Below are 15,714 nucleotides of genomic sequence, written 5' to 3'. Positions count from 1 at the left end.
TTGTTTCTCGCCTCCATGGAGAGAATGCACCAGCACAAAATTTTCACCACAGAATGCCACTTTTGAGTTTTATGTGGTCGCATGTGCCAGTTTTAGAATCCCATATTTATAATTGGAAATTTATAGCCAATTACATTATAAACATAAGGCAAGATTTTTTTCATTCCTGCCATAATATTATGATACAATTTGGTCATTTTGATCAGTATCTTTATAAAATGTGCATGGGACCCACAGCCAACTTTTAAATCCTGTTATAGGCTTCTCTTTGATAATTATTAACAGCTGACATTTCAATTATGAGTTTCAGATTTTTCTTGTAAAATTACAATGTGTCAACCAGGAGGATGTGCTCACAATCCTCATACTTCCAAAAGTATGGCTGCCAAGTTTGAGGAGCACAATGTGCTGACCTGCCTGTCACATGCAGGCTGGAGGACTATCTATTCGCAAAGACCAGTTCAATTCTGCTCTCCGTGTTTGCATTTTTCTCTGTTGCTGTCTGCAGCATTGCCTTTCTTTACACAATCCACTGTAGAGACACAAGTCACTTAGCAGCTTTGCCCCTCTGGAATGCCAGTGTAAACGCAAAAAAATTACATGAGCAGCTGATAATGATCAAAAATGAAAAAGAAACAACAGATGCACCAGGTATATTCCCTTTAGGATGAACTTGAAGGGGGCATGAAAATTTGTCTCATCATAAGTGCCCCCAAAAATGATGTGGGCATATTAGGTGTGCCCATATATATGTCGCATCAAAAGAATGAATAAAATGACTGTTCAGAGAAAGGTTTAGTTTAACGTCCCAAAGCGACTCAGGCTATGAAAGATGCCGTAGTGGAGGGCTCGGAAAATTTCGACCACCTGGGGTTCTTTTAACGTGCACTGACATCGGACAGCACACGGGCGCCTAGCTTTTTTGCCGCCATTGAAAAGCGGCTGCCATGCCACGGCTAGGATTCGAGTTCACATCCTTGGGCACAGTACTCGAGCGCCCTAACAACTGCACCACCACGGCAGGGCTTTTCAGAGAAAGGATAGTTTCAAACAGAGCATTTGTTTCACTGTGCATGAAGTAAGCAGAAGACAGGGCATAAAACAAGCTCACGTCATACTGTTTGAAAACAGCACTGGACTAGTTTTCTTTGTTCACGTTGTTTTTCTTTCTTTCCCATGGCAATCACTAGTTGTTTTCCGATTTCTGATTTCCCTACAGCTCTTTGAGCAGCCCTAAAGTGCCCAGTGGGTAGCCGTGCTTCTCTACCTTATCTCGCTTCTCACACAGCTTGGCTCTTGCCAACTTTGCAAGCAGGTGCACCGTGTGCCTTTTAGTCTGCCACAGGCAACACATGGTATGTAACATGCAATGCTGAAATGTGTCTGCACAGAGACAATGGAAAGTGCACTGCTGCACAGCTATTTTTGCAACTGGAAAAAAAGACCCCCCCCCCCCCCCCTTCCTTCCTTAAAGAAAAACAGCATGTTCCTGCAAGACAGTTTCACCACACTTTTGTGCAAAATTGACAAAAGCCATCTTGTAGAGATAAGCTTTCTTGCATGGAGGCGTTTCCGACTTTTTTTCAACAGTGCTGCATCGGCATCCCATGAGTGTCAGTGCATGAGGGCACCATCGTTTGTGGTCGTTGCAAAAGTTTTTCTGAACCAAACCAAATGCTAAACAGTAACATAACATATTTTTTTTATATTCAGTTCAATGGGGAACCAACCAAACGGTCTCACACAGTGCATGTTATCTGAGGATTCATCTTAACCAAGTTTGCATAAATGGAAGTTTACTGTAATCATTATTAAAGGAGTACACACACTAAACATTTTATGCATTTTTTTCCCCTTTGAAATAGTTCGCAAGACAACAGTGTACACAAGTCATGGCATGAAATTCATCCAAGCCAGCTAAATAATTCTAACAATTTTTTTTTTGTACTTTCGATCTCGCGCAACAATCGTTATGACAGCACAGACAAGTTGAGGTTGCAGGAGTCGTATAGAAATTGTGATAGTAATTGCCTGTTAATTTTCAATTCCAACTCTTGCACAGGCTTGCATAAGACTTGGCAAAAAGAAAAAAAAAAATCCGACCATACTGCAGTTTTTGTATGCCTTACATGACCTGAAATCGCCTGTGCCATCACAACTGCCATTTAACATTGAAGTTTAAAATCGGAAATGAAATCAAATGAGCAAAAATAAACTTCAATTATGAACTAGTACTTACTGCACTTTTGCGCAATGCACATGGCTGTCCATGCTTTCTAATGCGTTGAGCAAAAACAGAATGCAGAGCAAAAGTTTTGTGTCTTTACTCCTTTAATAAACTGCTAAACAATTTAATTCTGTTTCACACTGCCAGCTTAAAATCACCGATTTCTGTTTTATTACTGCAAAGAGCATTTCAAGGAATGTGGTACAAGGTACACTCGACATAAGCAGCATAAACTTAAAAACGCTTGCTGGTTCAATTGTCTGCACAAAAAAAGAAGATTAGGTCCTATGATATCACAAGCGTCCATGAATGGGAGTAAAGGGAAGTGCTTCAATTCAGCATTTCTGGAATGCTAATTGCTTTGTTTTGAAACTAAACATGCTCCACAGCATTGGATCAATTCAAGGGAGTAATTGGTTCGAGAAATATGCTCAGGTAATTAAATATTTTATAACAAAGCGGAACAGCACTCTGGCTTAGATTTTGACACTGGCATGAATGCCGAGGAACAGCACTCTGGCTTAGATTTTGATGCTGGCATGAATGCCGAAATACCCGTCTGGATGAACGCAATGATGTTTTTTACGTGTGTGTGTATGAATGCAAACAGATTTGCCAGGGCAAGTGGCAGTTATTAATGCTGTCAAGATCCTTCGAAGTTATGAAGTAACACCAGATCAAACTCAATAATGTGTTGACTGGCTGAACTAGTGACTGCAAAAGACAGCTTCACTCATTATTTGCCTGGAATCATGAAAAGCAAGCTTGAAATTTTTTTTTCCTTCATCAAACATAGAGTGACATAGACAGCCCTGCATGCAGTGATGTCACGCAAGCAAGGCCGCCCGCAGAGAGCTCCTTGACTGATGCCATGGAATGGGAAATTTATCTGTGCTGCAACAAAACAGGGCCCCACTGCAAAACTTGGCACAAAGGGCCAGAAAGACATGGAGGAAATACCATGACAGCTTCAGTAAAATCCTATGAGACAGAAAAAACATTGGAGTTGCCGTTAAAGCTGATTCCTAATTTCAGTTCTCATCAGTTTCACATCATTATCACATCAGTTTCTTCGCATCACATACTTCAATGCAACTCTGTTAACAAGATACTAAACGATTTAGGTGGCAGGTGCAGCACAGAAGCTCCAAATCCTGGGAAGTAAGAGACTGGTAGAGGCCATGAAAGCTGAATTTTCAAGAATCCTGACCTGCAACTGTGCAATATCACAGCATGCTAGAGACTAGGAAGTGGGATCGAAGACTGCTGATAAATGTGTTCAATATGTAGAATGAACGCCCAAAGCATTACTCCCTGGAACGGAGCCAGTGATTTATTACTCAGTTTTAAAAACTGTGTTCTTTAAATTTGTGGGTCAATTTGTAAGTGCATAGTGGCAGTTTCTGGAACTATTTTCAAACAAGGTACGTATCACGGCTATGGTGACGTCATGGCGAGCAAGAAGCTACAAGAAGGTGCCGCTCGCTGCTGCGAAGACGGCCACGGCGTCATGAGCACACTTCCAGTAGCTATAAGCAATATCTGCATTGCTGCACGAGCCCCTCAGGCATACGCGAGCGAGGCCAAAGCCTTTGAGCACATGGTTCCGATTTACCACTGCCACATCTTTCTGTCAGTGACAGTCGCAATTTGAGCTCCAGGTCCATTTCAGACAATGCAGATAACAAGGAAGAGAAAGGCCATAAGCGATAAATGTAAGGGAGGGAAGAAAACTTATGCTTAAGAAAACGGGCACCACAACCAGAAGTCTGCGAAGCAAACATCAACTGATGACACAGTAGTCATGGGTGGGGCTTAGTCGCCTAGCTCTTTTTTTTTTTTCTGGTACTTTTGAGAGTACGGACTGAGGGGGGACAGGAGGACACCGTTTTTAAATGCTAACAAATATCTCTGGTGCTAATGGAACTAGCTATAAAATTCTTGTGGTGCAGTGATGAGTGATGGAATACCTATCATGCATCTTCTTTACGTAAAACTCAGTAAATGCCATTTCCTGGTCAGGTGGTCGAAACTGATCTTGAACCTTCCAGCACAGTGTCTTTTAGAACTCATGTGCAACTTTGGGACATCAAAAATTACATACCATGCCATCTTGCCCTGCTCAGAAATCTTCCTGTTAGATGCACACTGGTTGCAAATGCAACCGCTGGTCAATGCCTATTCATGGCTTCAAGTACACTAGCCACTATGGGCAAAGGGAGGCAGAACTTGTTCCTCCACTGCAAGTCCCGACAAAGAACACACCATTCTCCAAAAGAACCCACCTCTGACTTTTCATTCCTGCTTGTGTTGCGAGACAGCACACACCAGCCATGTGGATGCACTTGAAGGGATGAGATGATCTCTGCATCATTGTCATTAGGAAAGTCACAGATGAGTTCAACCCTGTTGCGGCGTGTAGTGAAGTGGTGCCCGCTGCAGTCCCCTATGTGGTAAGCTACTTTCTCAGAGGTCCGCCAACGGTACATCTTTGGGAGCTGCAGACCAAAGGAAAGTAGGAAGAACCACAATAAACAATGTGCCAGGAAACAGTCACACTACGCACTCAAGCACAGCTTTGCAACAGCGTTACTGCTTTCAAGAATCGCTCAAGTTTTGCTATATGTATACTGAAATCTTGTTTATACGATTAAGCTTCGTTCACAAGATCCCTCCCAAGACAGGATTCCAAAATCATTTCATACACATGAAAGCAAAACAAGCTGCCAACTGATACGGTTAATTCACTAATGAAGTTTTCTCGCAGCGCCAACAACTTCCCCAATATAATGAGGTTCTACTTTATTTCAGCAAAAGATGTGATGTCCATGCCAATCCCTCTGAAAATATAGAGTATCTACAAAATACCTGAACAGTAATAATCTCCAAAAAGACAAACATGCACCAATAAAACTTAAAAACAAAAAGCAGTTGTAATCAACTTCAGTTGTTTCCAATAACCAATTCTGAAGATAAAGAAATCCTCCAATTGGGCCTTAACTCTATAACTGCATGGTGTCCAGACTGGTTAATAAATTTTAACTCTTAAAAATGTGAGGTAATGCATGTGTCGCATACTAATTCTCAGGTTTCATCTTGTCACCTACAGAATTCCCAGATGAATCAGGTAACAGCCTACAAATATTTGGGTATCTTTACCTTCTCTAACCGATCATGGGAATCGTATGTCAACTACATAACTAACAATGCTAATCGCTCGTTGGGCTATCTGAAACATAACTTTCTAAACATTTCTTCATGCCTTAAACTTCAACTTTACGAAACATTTATCCCTCCAAAACTTTAATATGCAGCCTCTGTATGGGATCCCGGCCTTGATTTTCTAATAACCTCAGTCGAAGCCATTCAGAATCAATCTGTTTGTTACATACCCAGCAATTACCATCGTACCACCAGCACAACTAACATGAAAAACACCTTACGCCTCCCTGCTCTCTCACTGAGACGTCAGATACAACGGCTATGTCTGCTACATGAAATATGCCATCATAGCACACTTCACGGTCATTTGCTTCAGCGCCCCTCATACATATCAGCTCATGTGAACCATCATCATAAAATTGGATCCTCAACATGTCGAACAAATGCTTTTTACAGTTCATTCCTCCCACATTCAATTAATGGTTGGAACCACCTTCCTGTGGCACTAGTATCTATAACCGATATTAAACTGTCAAAAAATGCTCTTACTGCACATTATGGTGCGCCCAGTTGATTCATTTTACACTGTTCATTATTTTCGATTTGTGCCCTTATACATTTTCCTGTGCTTTTCTCGTATTAATCAAATTCTCCCCTCTGTAACACCTAACCCAGGCCCTGAGGGTGTCGCAAATAAATAAATAAATTAATTCATGTCCCTATCTGTTCAATCTGCTTCCTCCTTTTTTTTCTTTCTGCTACTGCTGATGTGTACTTGTCTCCTGTACTCAGCTTAGGCTGGTCCAAGTCCTCTGCCCATCTAACAACAAACATTTTGTTTGCATGGAGAAGTAATGAACATTTCATTTCATTTTGTTATCTTAAAGAGTATAACATAAGGGGTGGAACAAGTATTTCAAAGAGCAAGTGTTAACGCAATGAAAAGTGATTTGTTAGTGATTTGTTACACTTTCGGTAAAAGTAAGTGAGCATTTAATGGCAGTGACGTCATTGGTCACGTCGTCCCAGTCCTCAGCAGCATGGGAAAAGATCACGAGGCAAAGGTGATGGTGCAGATGCACAGATAGGAAAGCTTAAATGGATGACGCGTGTAATGTGGTATTCAGGACAACAGGGCAATGTAGGGTGCGCATCTGAGTGAACAGTGAAAAATATTATGAAGTAGTAAGTAGGGGTGTGCAATATTCTATATTCAAATATGAACCTAATAAGTTTGTTATTCGATTTATATTTGTATTCGAAAAACTGCATTGAAATTTTCAAATTCTCAAAAATTACCGAATGCACAGAAAATGTTCGAATTCACCACTGTTTAACTGCACTGCTCGCTTCACCGCAATGCCTGGCCTCATGGCTGCACAGTGAAGCATCCTCAAAATGCAACGAAGGCCATTTTGTGAAGAGGGCCTTCCCGACAGTGTGCGCAAAAAGAAGCGCTCGACGAAACCGGGAAAAAACATCGTTCTCACTCAATTTTTGACCTAAATACAGACAACCATCATGCAGGTGTTCATCAGATAAAATTACTGTGATGCAAATGGTTTTCAGCAGTTTTCTTCAGGCCGGTTCGATAATTCGAGTTTTCAGTTAAATCAGACATTTTTTCTAGCCCCTTGAAGGCCGAATTAACGAGTTTACTGTATTCAGCAGTGATAAGACAGCTCCACCCAGGTGGTCGAAATTTCCGGAGTCCTCCACTACGGCGTCTCTCATAGCCTTAGTCGCTTTGGGACGTTAAACTCCACAAACCAACCAACAAACCAGTTTCATGCAGGCCCATCCTGTACAATAAACCAGTATACGGAATCCTGCATAAAATTTATACTGAACTTTTTAGAAGGATATACACTTCTGTGCAATTCTAGTTTAATTTCATTTGCAAATACAATGAGAGTTCTGAAATAAACAAGATGTACAAAGTTTGATAATTTTAATTTTCCTTTTTTTCTTCACCGATCAGATATTCGAGGGGATTTTTTTCCCTATATTCATATTTGATTCGTATTAGAAAATTTCAATATTCATGCACCCCTAGAAATAAGCAAACACTGGCAGTGAAACGATGAAGTGAGGAATGAAAAAATTAGATTCTGCTTTCAACAATTTCACACGGATGCCGCTCCATTTTGAAGTGATTCATGTGCACTGAAAGGTAGCCGTGATGTGGATTCCAGATGGGTGATGTATATTCTAGGTTTGATCTGACTAAAGATTTGCAGGCCAATACTTTCGCATTTTGAAGGGCATGGCGGAGATGACAACGTAAAAATCCAAGCGTTTGTTAGCAGAGTAAATTATACTGTCAATATGAGTAGCCCGGGTTACACATGGTGACACCCAGATACTTATACAGTTGAACCTCGCTATAACGGACACGGATATAGTGAATTATCGGATAAAATAAACTAAAATTGGTTGGTCTATGGTTGATTTCTATGGGAGTTTTTTCTGTAAAACGAAACAAAAATTTCGAAATTTGACGCTAGATTGTTTATAACGAAGCAGTTCTTTTCATTAAAACGGAAAAAAAAATGTGTAAAGGAGCCGGAAAAAAAATCAAGAAATGCAATTTTTCAATCAATCGAATCTCCCGCCGCAGAAATGTGTTTAAATCGCCCGTGCATTCGTGCCCTACTTCATTTATCAGGGGCAATAAAAACTACCACCAACGGCTTATGGCCTCTGAGATCACACCCCCACCCGCGGTGATCTCGAAGGTCATGAACGGCCATGGCCGGGCTTGAGTGGCACCGCCGAAGTGTGTTCAAATCACCTGCGCATTAGCGTGCCTCGATCTCTAGCAGCGGCGACAAAAACTAGCAAAAACTAGGATTGCCCAAGTGAAATTAAAATTGTGTCAGATCCCTTCCTTCTCCATTGTCAGCTGCCAGTGGAGTCTGGTTATGCCGACCAATATTAAAAAAAATTGAAGTCTCCAAAAATACTGGTATGTGAATCAGGTATGTGAATAATAAGTTGACTTGGTACAATACTCAGCTGACAACACATCATGACTGACATGTGGTGGCCAACAACAAACACCGTGCAAAACAGTATATGGTGCAGCATGAATGTTAAGCCATAACATTTCTAGGCCAGATGGATTGTGAAATAAAGAACATAATTTCTGGCTGACTGCAAAAAGTACAGCGCCTCCCTGTGCATCTGTGTGGTCTTCCCGAAAAATCTCTAAGTTGGGTGGTCAGTCAGTATTGCCGCGAACCATTCAAATCTTCATTTGTTCTTTCTCGACAGCCGCCAGCATGCAGCCTTATCGCAGTGATTCCAGTGCATGAATTGATTCTGCATTCTTTGTTCGTTCATACTCATTATCAAGAGACGCAGCCTTATCATTTTCTTTGTCGCGCAAGATGCGCCGAGATGTATCCCGAAGATTCCAGCCACTCAAGTGTTTCTACAATGTTCCAGGTTATGCTAGTCACAGTTTGCGGCTTTATCTAGCTGTTTCTTCGCTGCCTTTACATTCAGCGTTGACGGGTGCAACGGGCATTCGTAGATCGATGACCGCCAAGCATGGTTGTTGCTATCGCCGCCATCGACTGCTTAGTTCTTTTGCGGGTGTAAGTCAGCCCAATAAAGTGTGAAGTTCAAGCCTCCTCATTTGTTGCCAATGGCATTGTCACCACTATGTGACAGTATGTCACTATTTGTGATATCGTTCAGCAAAGTTTCTGTTAATATCAGTAGGTTGCTGCCGGATGACCAAACATGATTACAAATAAATTCGAGCTTGGAAAGGAAATTGCAAATGTTAGCGTAGCTAGCGGAGAAAGAGGGGCTAGACAAATAAGCATTGTTGGCACAATTTTTCCATACGTCATGACGAGATGAATGCTAATCTGATTGTGTAGAAGGTGTAGCTACTACTTTTACTGTTTTCGAGTATCCATTAAAGATAGTGTTTGGGGCTGACATGCGAAGTCTTTTAGCACAAAGCATATACCAGAAAGTTTTCTTTGGGAAACGCAACTAATTGTTTTGGAGCATTCCTGACCATAAAGGCAAAGTCTCGTGTCTTTAAATTAACGTTCATTTGAAAGAATGGTCTTTTTGATTTTATATGACTTGAACTTTACAGTTATGGGATGAGTGTGGATAAATATGTAATGCTCAAAGCAATGAGTGCGTACTATTATCGGGGTCAATTTAACTGTCAAGTTCACATTTTCAATGCAAATATGAATGATTTCCTCAGAGTCAGCAAAGTTTTGGGGTGGATTAGAAACAAGAATGCCATGAAATATTAGGTTGTTTTGATGTGAGAAATTTTGGCATCATCGATTTGGGCTTCCAGAAAGCCATTCTGGCAGGCCATTTCAGCATTTTTTGATTTCAGATTCCAACTCCCTGCATAATAAAAAATTTGTGCATAATAAAAAAGAATAGATTAGCAATCTGTGTGGAAGCATAGCCACTGAGAAGAATGATGATAGTTGGACCACTCTTGTATCCTCGGCTGATGATAGCTGTAGCAACGGGGCTATCAAGGTTAGCTCGAGGAACCAATTTTCAGGAAGGGGTGGTGCTGGACATGATGTGCTGTGCTGATTTCAGCTGGATTCCAGGGCAGGATGCAGCCGTCACTGCAGTGAAGTGCCGTAGGCAATGCTGAGGCGGTAGAGAGGGTCACCAGAGCCAGGAATAATGCACTGGCACAGATTATAAACACCAGAATCATGAAAGTGAACGAACTAGTAGTGTGCATGGAAGCACAGTTGCCGAACCGAGCTGCATGCAGTGGAAACAATAAATATTCATTTTTTGCAGTAAAAACAAAGCCAGATGGGTTGTTGGCAGAAAGTGAACTCCCAACTTGGTCACCATATTCATTGACAAAAAATGTCTGGATGCTTCAGCAAAACCCGTCACAGCAACCGTAGAGTTCATGGCAGAAAGAAAACTTGCCATGTAAAAACCCTAAAGATAACTATTGGTTCTGTTGTGAGTCAGTTAATGCTGATCTAAAAATTGCAGCAATGTCTAAGTTTCTTCATTACTAGGTCTACTGATACAAAATAGTAGGAAATGTAAGGACTCTTTCAGGAAGTGTGATGAAGCACCAATTCCAGTGGAGCAGAGTTCGGGTGCATACCTTAAACCCACGTAGATCATGTGCCAGTGTATGCAAGTCTAGGTCATGAATTACGACCAAGTAGCCTCCTGTGGTACAGATGACCATTTTCTGGTTGTCTGGAGTTAGTCGCATCCTCATTAATCCATTTGTATAGAAGATTCTTTGGAACTCAGTCCCATTCTCTGAAAATCTGAACAATACAAAACCATTAGAAAATGCACACTGCAGTTATACTGGCTGACAGAAAAACCTGGTAGTCAAGTAATGGCAAATGAAGCATGGTAACAAGTCTGAAATGCCATTAACAAACCTGGCAGAGAAACAAGATCACAGGCTGACCTGCATGAATGTACCCATTAGCACACTCTCCATGAGTGATTTTCATGTTCACATCCTGTCATGCTATTTAAAAAACAAGGGCTAAGTTGCAAAGCTTGAATGACTGGACTAGAGCCATGCCCTTAGAATGTGTCGAAGAAATATTGAACCGCTGCCTAAAAAATTATTGCCTATACTCAAGGACAACTTTCCGTGGCCAATATGCATCAGATTACGCCACACCAAAATATAGTCCCTCCAGAATTTTCACAGATCTTGCTTTGGAATATTACACCATTACACAATTATTGACATTATTTGATTAGATTAAGATTATACTACAACACTATCCAGTACAACATGAGTACAACAGGCCGTGCGCAGCCCGGCAGCCATCCAGCAAAGCGCAGGCAGGCCACGTCTCCCCGCCAGTTTCGGTACACTTTTGCAATTGCACTTGATTTGACGATATACATCTTGTAAGCTATCGATTCATTACAGATTGGCGGCCACATTGGCTTCAGTGGTGCAAAGGAACACATTTCTGCCTCACTGGCTGCTTGAAAATCAACATCAAGACAGAAGTGAAACTGCAACTGTTACTGAGGCCAGATATCTCTGATCCACTTGGCACCAAAATACTGCAAGGAAAGCTGTGCCCCTTGCAGCCTTGGCTGTATAGCCATAGAAAGCTTCCCTTGAATATAGCTCCTCCCCCCTCACCAGCCATATAAGCATCTCTGCCTGCGCACAGCCATATTACTCGCTGGACTGCTTCTTGCACCTGGCCCCACCAATCCAAAAGGCCTGAGGCCGAGAGTGAATTAGTAAACAACAGTGAGACACCCAGTGAACACATGGTAGCGCCAGTTACAAAAGGCAGTCCAGCGAGCAGTATGGGAACTCGCAGGCTAGAAATGTCTGTACATGTGTGTGTATACCAGGTATGTAAGAGAGCCTGCCACTAAATTTTAAAAATAGGCTTTTTGACATATGAAGGCTACTTCTGCGGCACAGTTGTACCAGTTTTGGTGCGCATCAGAAAACAGCTGAATGATGTCAATTAATTGCTAATAATTCACTTTCTAGCTATTACAGTTATACATATAGTTGCAATCGTAGATTTGTAGTCAGCCATTTGTAATAGCCATATCAGTTCTTGAAATTTAGAAAACATGATAAATTTCGGCAACCTAGCACTGAAACACCCACATTTTTCAACCAACCTGTCACTCCATGGCCCAACCTCCACTTCACTTTCTCTGTTCAGCATGGGCTGCGGTGGTCACCACTGCTTGCTCCAGCCCATGCTGGACAGAAAATGCCACGTCACACACATTCGAAAGAATGCAATATGTGGTGTGCCCCCCCCCCCCCCCTTTTTCCACCCAGCCAACAAGGTCAAGTGACTTGTTAGCATTTCACGATCGTCTGTAGAGACGCTTCTTAAGAAGCCTTGTGTGCGCTGGTTGCTGAAAAACAGAATTAATGGCTGTCTGCCATTTAGCTCTTATCCACACACCCAGCGTCATGGTCTTTAAAACAGAACACATGGTGGGCATCACTGTTGATGAAAATGTGGAAATATGTGGCCCAACAACCAAGCCTTCAACTAATAAAAAAAGAAAAATATCAAAATAACTACACAATACTGAAGAAAGTGCTTGCCTCACAAGAAATAAAAAGAGGCTCAGGGGAAAATGTTCTAGCAACCAATAAAACATACACAATGCACCTTCCTTGTTTTACCTGACAGCTGTTAAACATACAGCTGAGCTAAGGAAAATTCCCACCTTTATTTTTGACCCAATTTTTTTATAGCCAGAAATGTGAGTGAGAGCAAGCTCTGAAAAAATCAGGACTTCAAGCCCGTCATTTGGCTTCAAGAGACAAGATGCTCTGGCTCTATTAATGGGAAGAAAAAACATGTAAAAGGCAAAATAATGTTCAGGAAGGTTTTGGCATTCGATAATAGTGATAGACCAAAGTTGCAGTTTCTTCCTTCCATTTTAGCCTACCTTGTGTCCTTAAAAGGCTGCATAAGTGATTACATGGCCAGTCACACAGAGTCAAGCGCTAAGCCTGCATCTGTGGCTAGTAGGTAAGAAATAATACCTATTACAGTAAATATAAAAAAGGAACAACCAGTCTTATTTGATAAGCAGTTTTACCAGTGGTTACTAAATTTAGCTACAAAGACACACTAAGAAACTGCATCGTAATAGAAAGCTACCAACCTAAATTAAAAACTGCAATCCTAGCTGTCTCCCAACGACGACCTGAGGTATTTCCTTAGTTCCCCACACAAATGTGCATTTGGAGAGAAAAGGTTTAACAATACAACAGGTTTAGCTTACACAAATAAATAATCACACCCCCCATTGAGAGAAATATCTGCGCTTCCAGTTGGCAATTCTTGTTAACCTAGTATTCTGAATGGCAGCAATGAAGTTCCATAGCGAATAGTCAGGAGACAACATAAACTCACTTATTGATGTCCCAGGTATGTATGCTTCCATCAAAGCCCGAAGTCACTAGCAGCCCCTCAGCTGATGCATACTCGATGTTTTTGACCCAGTTGGAGTGGCCAACAAGAGAACGTATCTTCCGCTTCAAGTTTCGAACATCCCACAATGCCACTGTTGTGTCATCCGAGCATGTGGCAAATGTTCGAGAGTCAAGAAACCTGCGAAAGCTTTTGCTTTGAGAGACTTGCCTTTTCTATACATTTGAAGGTCACAATAATGAAAATGCACAAGGATGGCAAAACTTTGCTATATTGCTAAAATGGGACACTACATGTAGCTCAGAGGTACCAACTACTGGAAAAGTATGCAGGCCAAAGCACCTGCAAGGAAGTGAGGCAAAGATCTCAGGTAGCAGTGATCATAATGATCAACTTCAGATCAGAGCAAACAAATTAATGCAGCCATTTTGGCATATCACCTGCACAACACTACTCTTACACCAGACCGCGCTTGGAGAGCAAGGTAGGCGCAAAATTTTTATCCAGAAGACTGTTATCCAACTGCAATTATACACACATATTGAGAGGCATAAACATATTAAGAATTTCTGGCTTCATAACAGATCAGGTATAGCATTACCCCTGCATGGCAAGATACAGAGATGATAAAAAGAGATGTGAATAATGCCGTGTCTGCTTGTTTTGCTGTTCAGATTTCATCTTGCCGCACTTGTACCTGGGTGGCAACAAATAGCACTAGAGCCATCCATGATAAAATAATGAATGACTGTAGCGTTTTTCTGCTACCACCAAGTTACAAGCACTACAGTAAGAAATTCAAAAAGTGCAGCACGCATGCGCCGCACTGTTTGCATTTCTTTCTATCGCAATAGTACTGTCTTTTAACTATTCAGAGAGGTCAAATGAAATGTACCTAATAAAAGTTGACTGGGCAACTAAAACTATTACATCTTGAGAATTTAATTCTTGTGGGTTTGTGTGATAACCTGGTTCAATTTCAATTGTGTACGTAGGTTGAACTGTTTGAGATCAGAAGTGCTGGTAGCAAAAGCTGCACGTTTTTCTAATCCAATCACCACCATCTGACCTAGGGAATCTGTGCTATGGGCACCATCATGGCACCCAAGACATCACGTGCAACACACTTACATGCAGAAGCCATGGCGAATTGCGCTAAAAACACAGCACGTGTCCTTCTTGTTTGCTGTGTTTTTAGCGCAATTCGCCATGGCTTCTGCAGACATTCACCAACTAGCTCGACAACAGCTCTTGCTAAACCATTTACATGCAATAAGTCCAAAAAAAAAAAAAGAATACATTTAAGGCTTTTCCTCTTTTGCTCAGGTATCAAGACAACTCATGAACAACTATACTCCAGAAGGCTGCATTATTGTTGCACGAATGGTGAAGCCAATCTGCTATTAAGAAGCAAAATGAAACAAATTTTATAGACAAGCGTCAGCCCGTGACGTCAGTGGCGATGCGACGGCGCTGGTGACAGCAGTGATTTTCGTGGTGTAGGCAAAAGCACGCGCCGTCTGCATTGGATGCGCGGCGCTTGCAGTGTTTTCGGGCATAATTCCCAATATTTCTGCAAACTATGGTGCGGTTGATTGCGCCACGAGGCACAAAAAACGAAATGGCACTTGTTTCAACGTGTTCCTTGCGGTCGGATAAAGATGAGAGCGAAGGGCAGCGGCGTTGAGCGCGACAAGTAAACTCTTCAGTGACGGATTGTCTTCGCGGCTAACGTGCGTTGCAGTTCTGCACTGAAACTAGGTCAGTTAGTTTGCAACCCTTAATTATCGTTATAGTTTTTCGGCGGCACGACGAATAGCGCAAGAACAAACGCTTGCAGCTCGTGCCCGTTTTGTTGTATATACTATCAAGTAATAAGAATTGCTTAGACGCAATATTCCTTGTGCGTATTATCACACAGGGAGGTTGCACTGTGAGTTCCATCCACCTGCAGTACTGCCCGTGCATACGTTCACACAGAAAAGGACACAAAAACTGTTGCGAAGTTAACTGCAATTGCAATTACCTTGAGCAGTCACTTAAGCGCGATATTGCCGAAATTACAGGCCCAGACTTGTGAAGCTAGCTTTTCTCTCTCTCTTTTTCTTTTTTTTTTTTTTACTTTCGCGAGTTTCAACGAGTGACTGTTGTTCTAGAAAGCGAGTAAACATCGTTAAGATCCGGGCAGCCACGCAGCGTTATTTCTCATATTCTTAAATTTTCTTTTTAAAGGTCATCAAGGTCCTGACGAATGAATTAAATGTACAATCCAGCTCTGATCGAGCAGGATATTTAAGTATATATGATACATGGAGTTTAATGTCCCAAAGTGGAATGGGCTATAAAAATGAAAATAAAATGACCCGCATTTGAACAAAAATTTCT

At 41.6% G+C, this 15,714-nt stretch overlaps 1 protein-coding gene across 2 annotated transcripts in view; it reads right to left on the bottom strand.

The window, feature by feature from the left end:
* LOC146206402 (DDB1- and CUL4-associated factor 10) overlaps positions 1-15,714 on the bottom strand; it is a 34,525-nt gene that overhangs the window by 7,863 nt on the left and 10,948 nt on the right. For both annotated transcript variants that reach the window (XM_084591072.1, XM_084591071.1), the window contains exons 4-6: positions 13,312-13,509; positions 10,524-10,695; positions 4,513-4,725 (exon numbers count right to left, since the gene is read on the bottom strand). In XM_084591072.1, coding sequence (XP_084447198.1) covers positions 4,513-4,725; positions 10,524-10,695; positions 13,312-13,509 — 583 coding nt within the window. The remainder of the gene's footprint in view (positions 1-4,512; positions 4,726-10,523; positions 10,696-13,311; positions 13,510-15,714) is intronic.

Source organism: Amblyomma maculatum, chromosome 1 (assembly GCF_055883805.1).
Source record: "Amblyomma maculatum isolate TAMU_Amacu chromosome 1, ASM5588380v1, whole genome shotgun sequence".
Taxonomy (NCBI): Eukaryota; Metazoa; Arthropoda; class Arachnida; order Ixodida; family Ixodidae; genus Amblyomma; species Amblyomma maculatum.
Note: the sequence above shows the minus strand (reverse complement) of the source record. Positions and strands in the feature narration are given on the sequence as shown.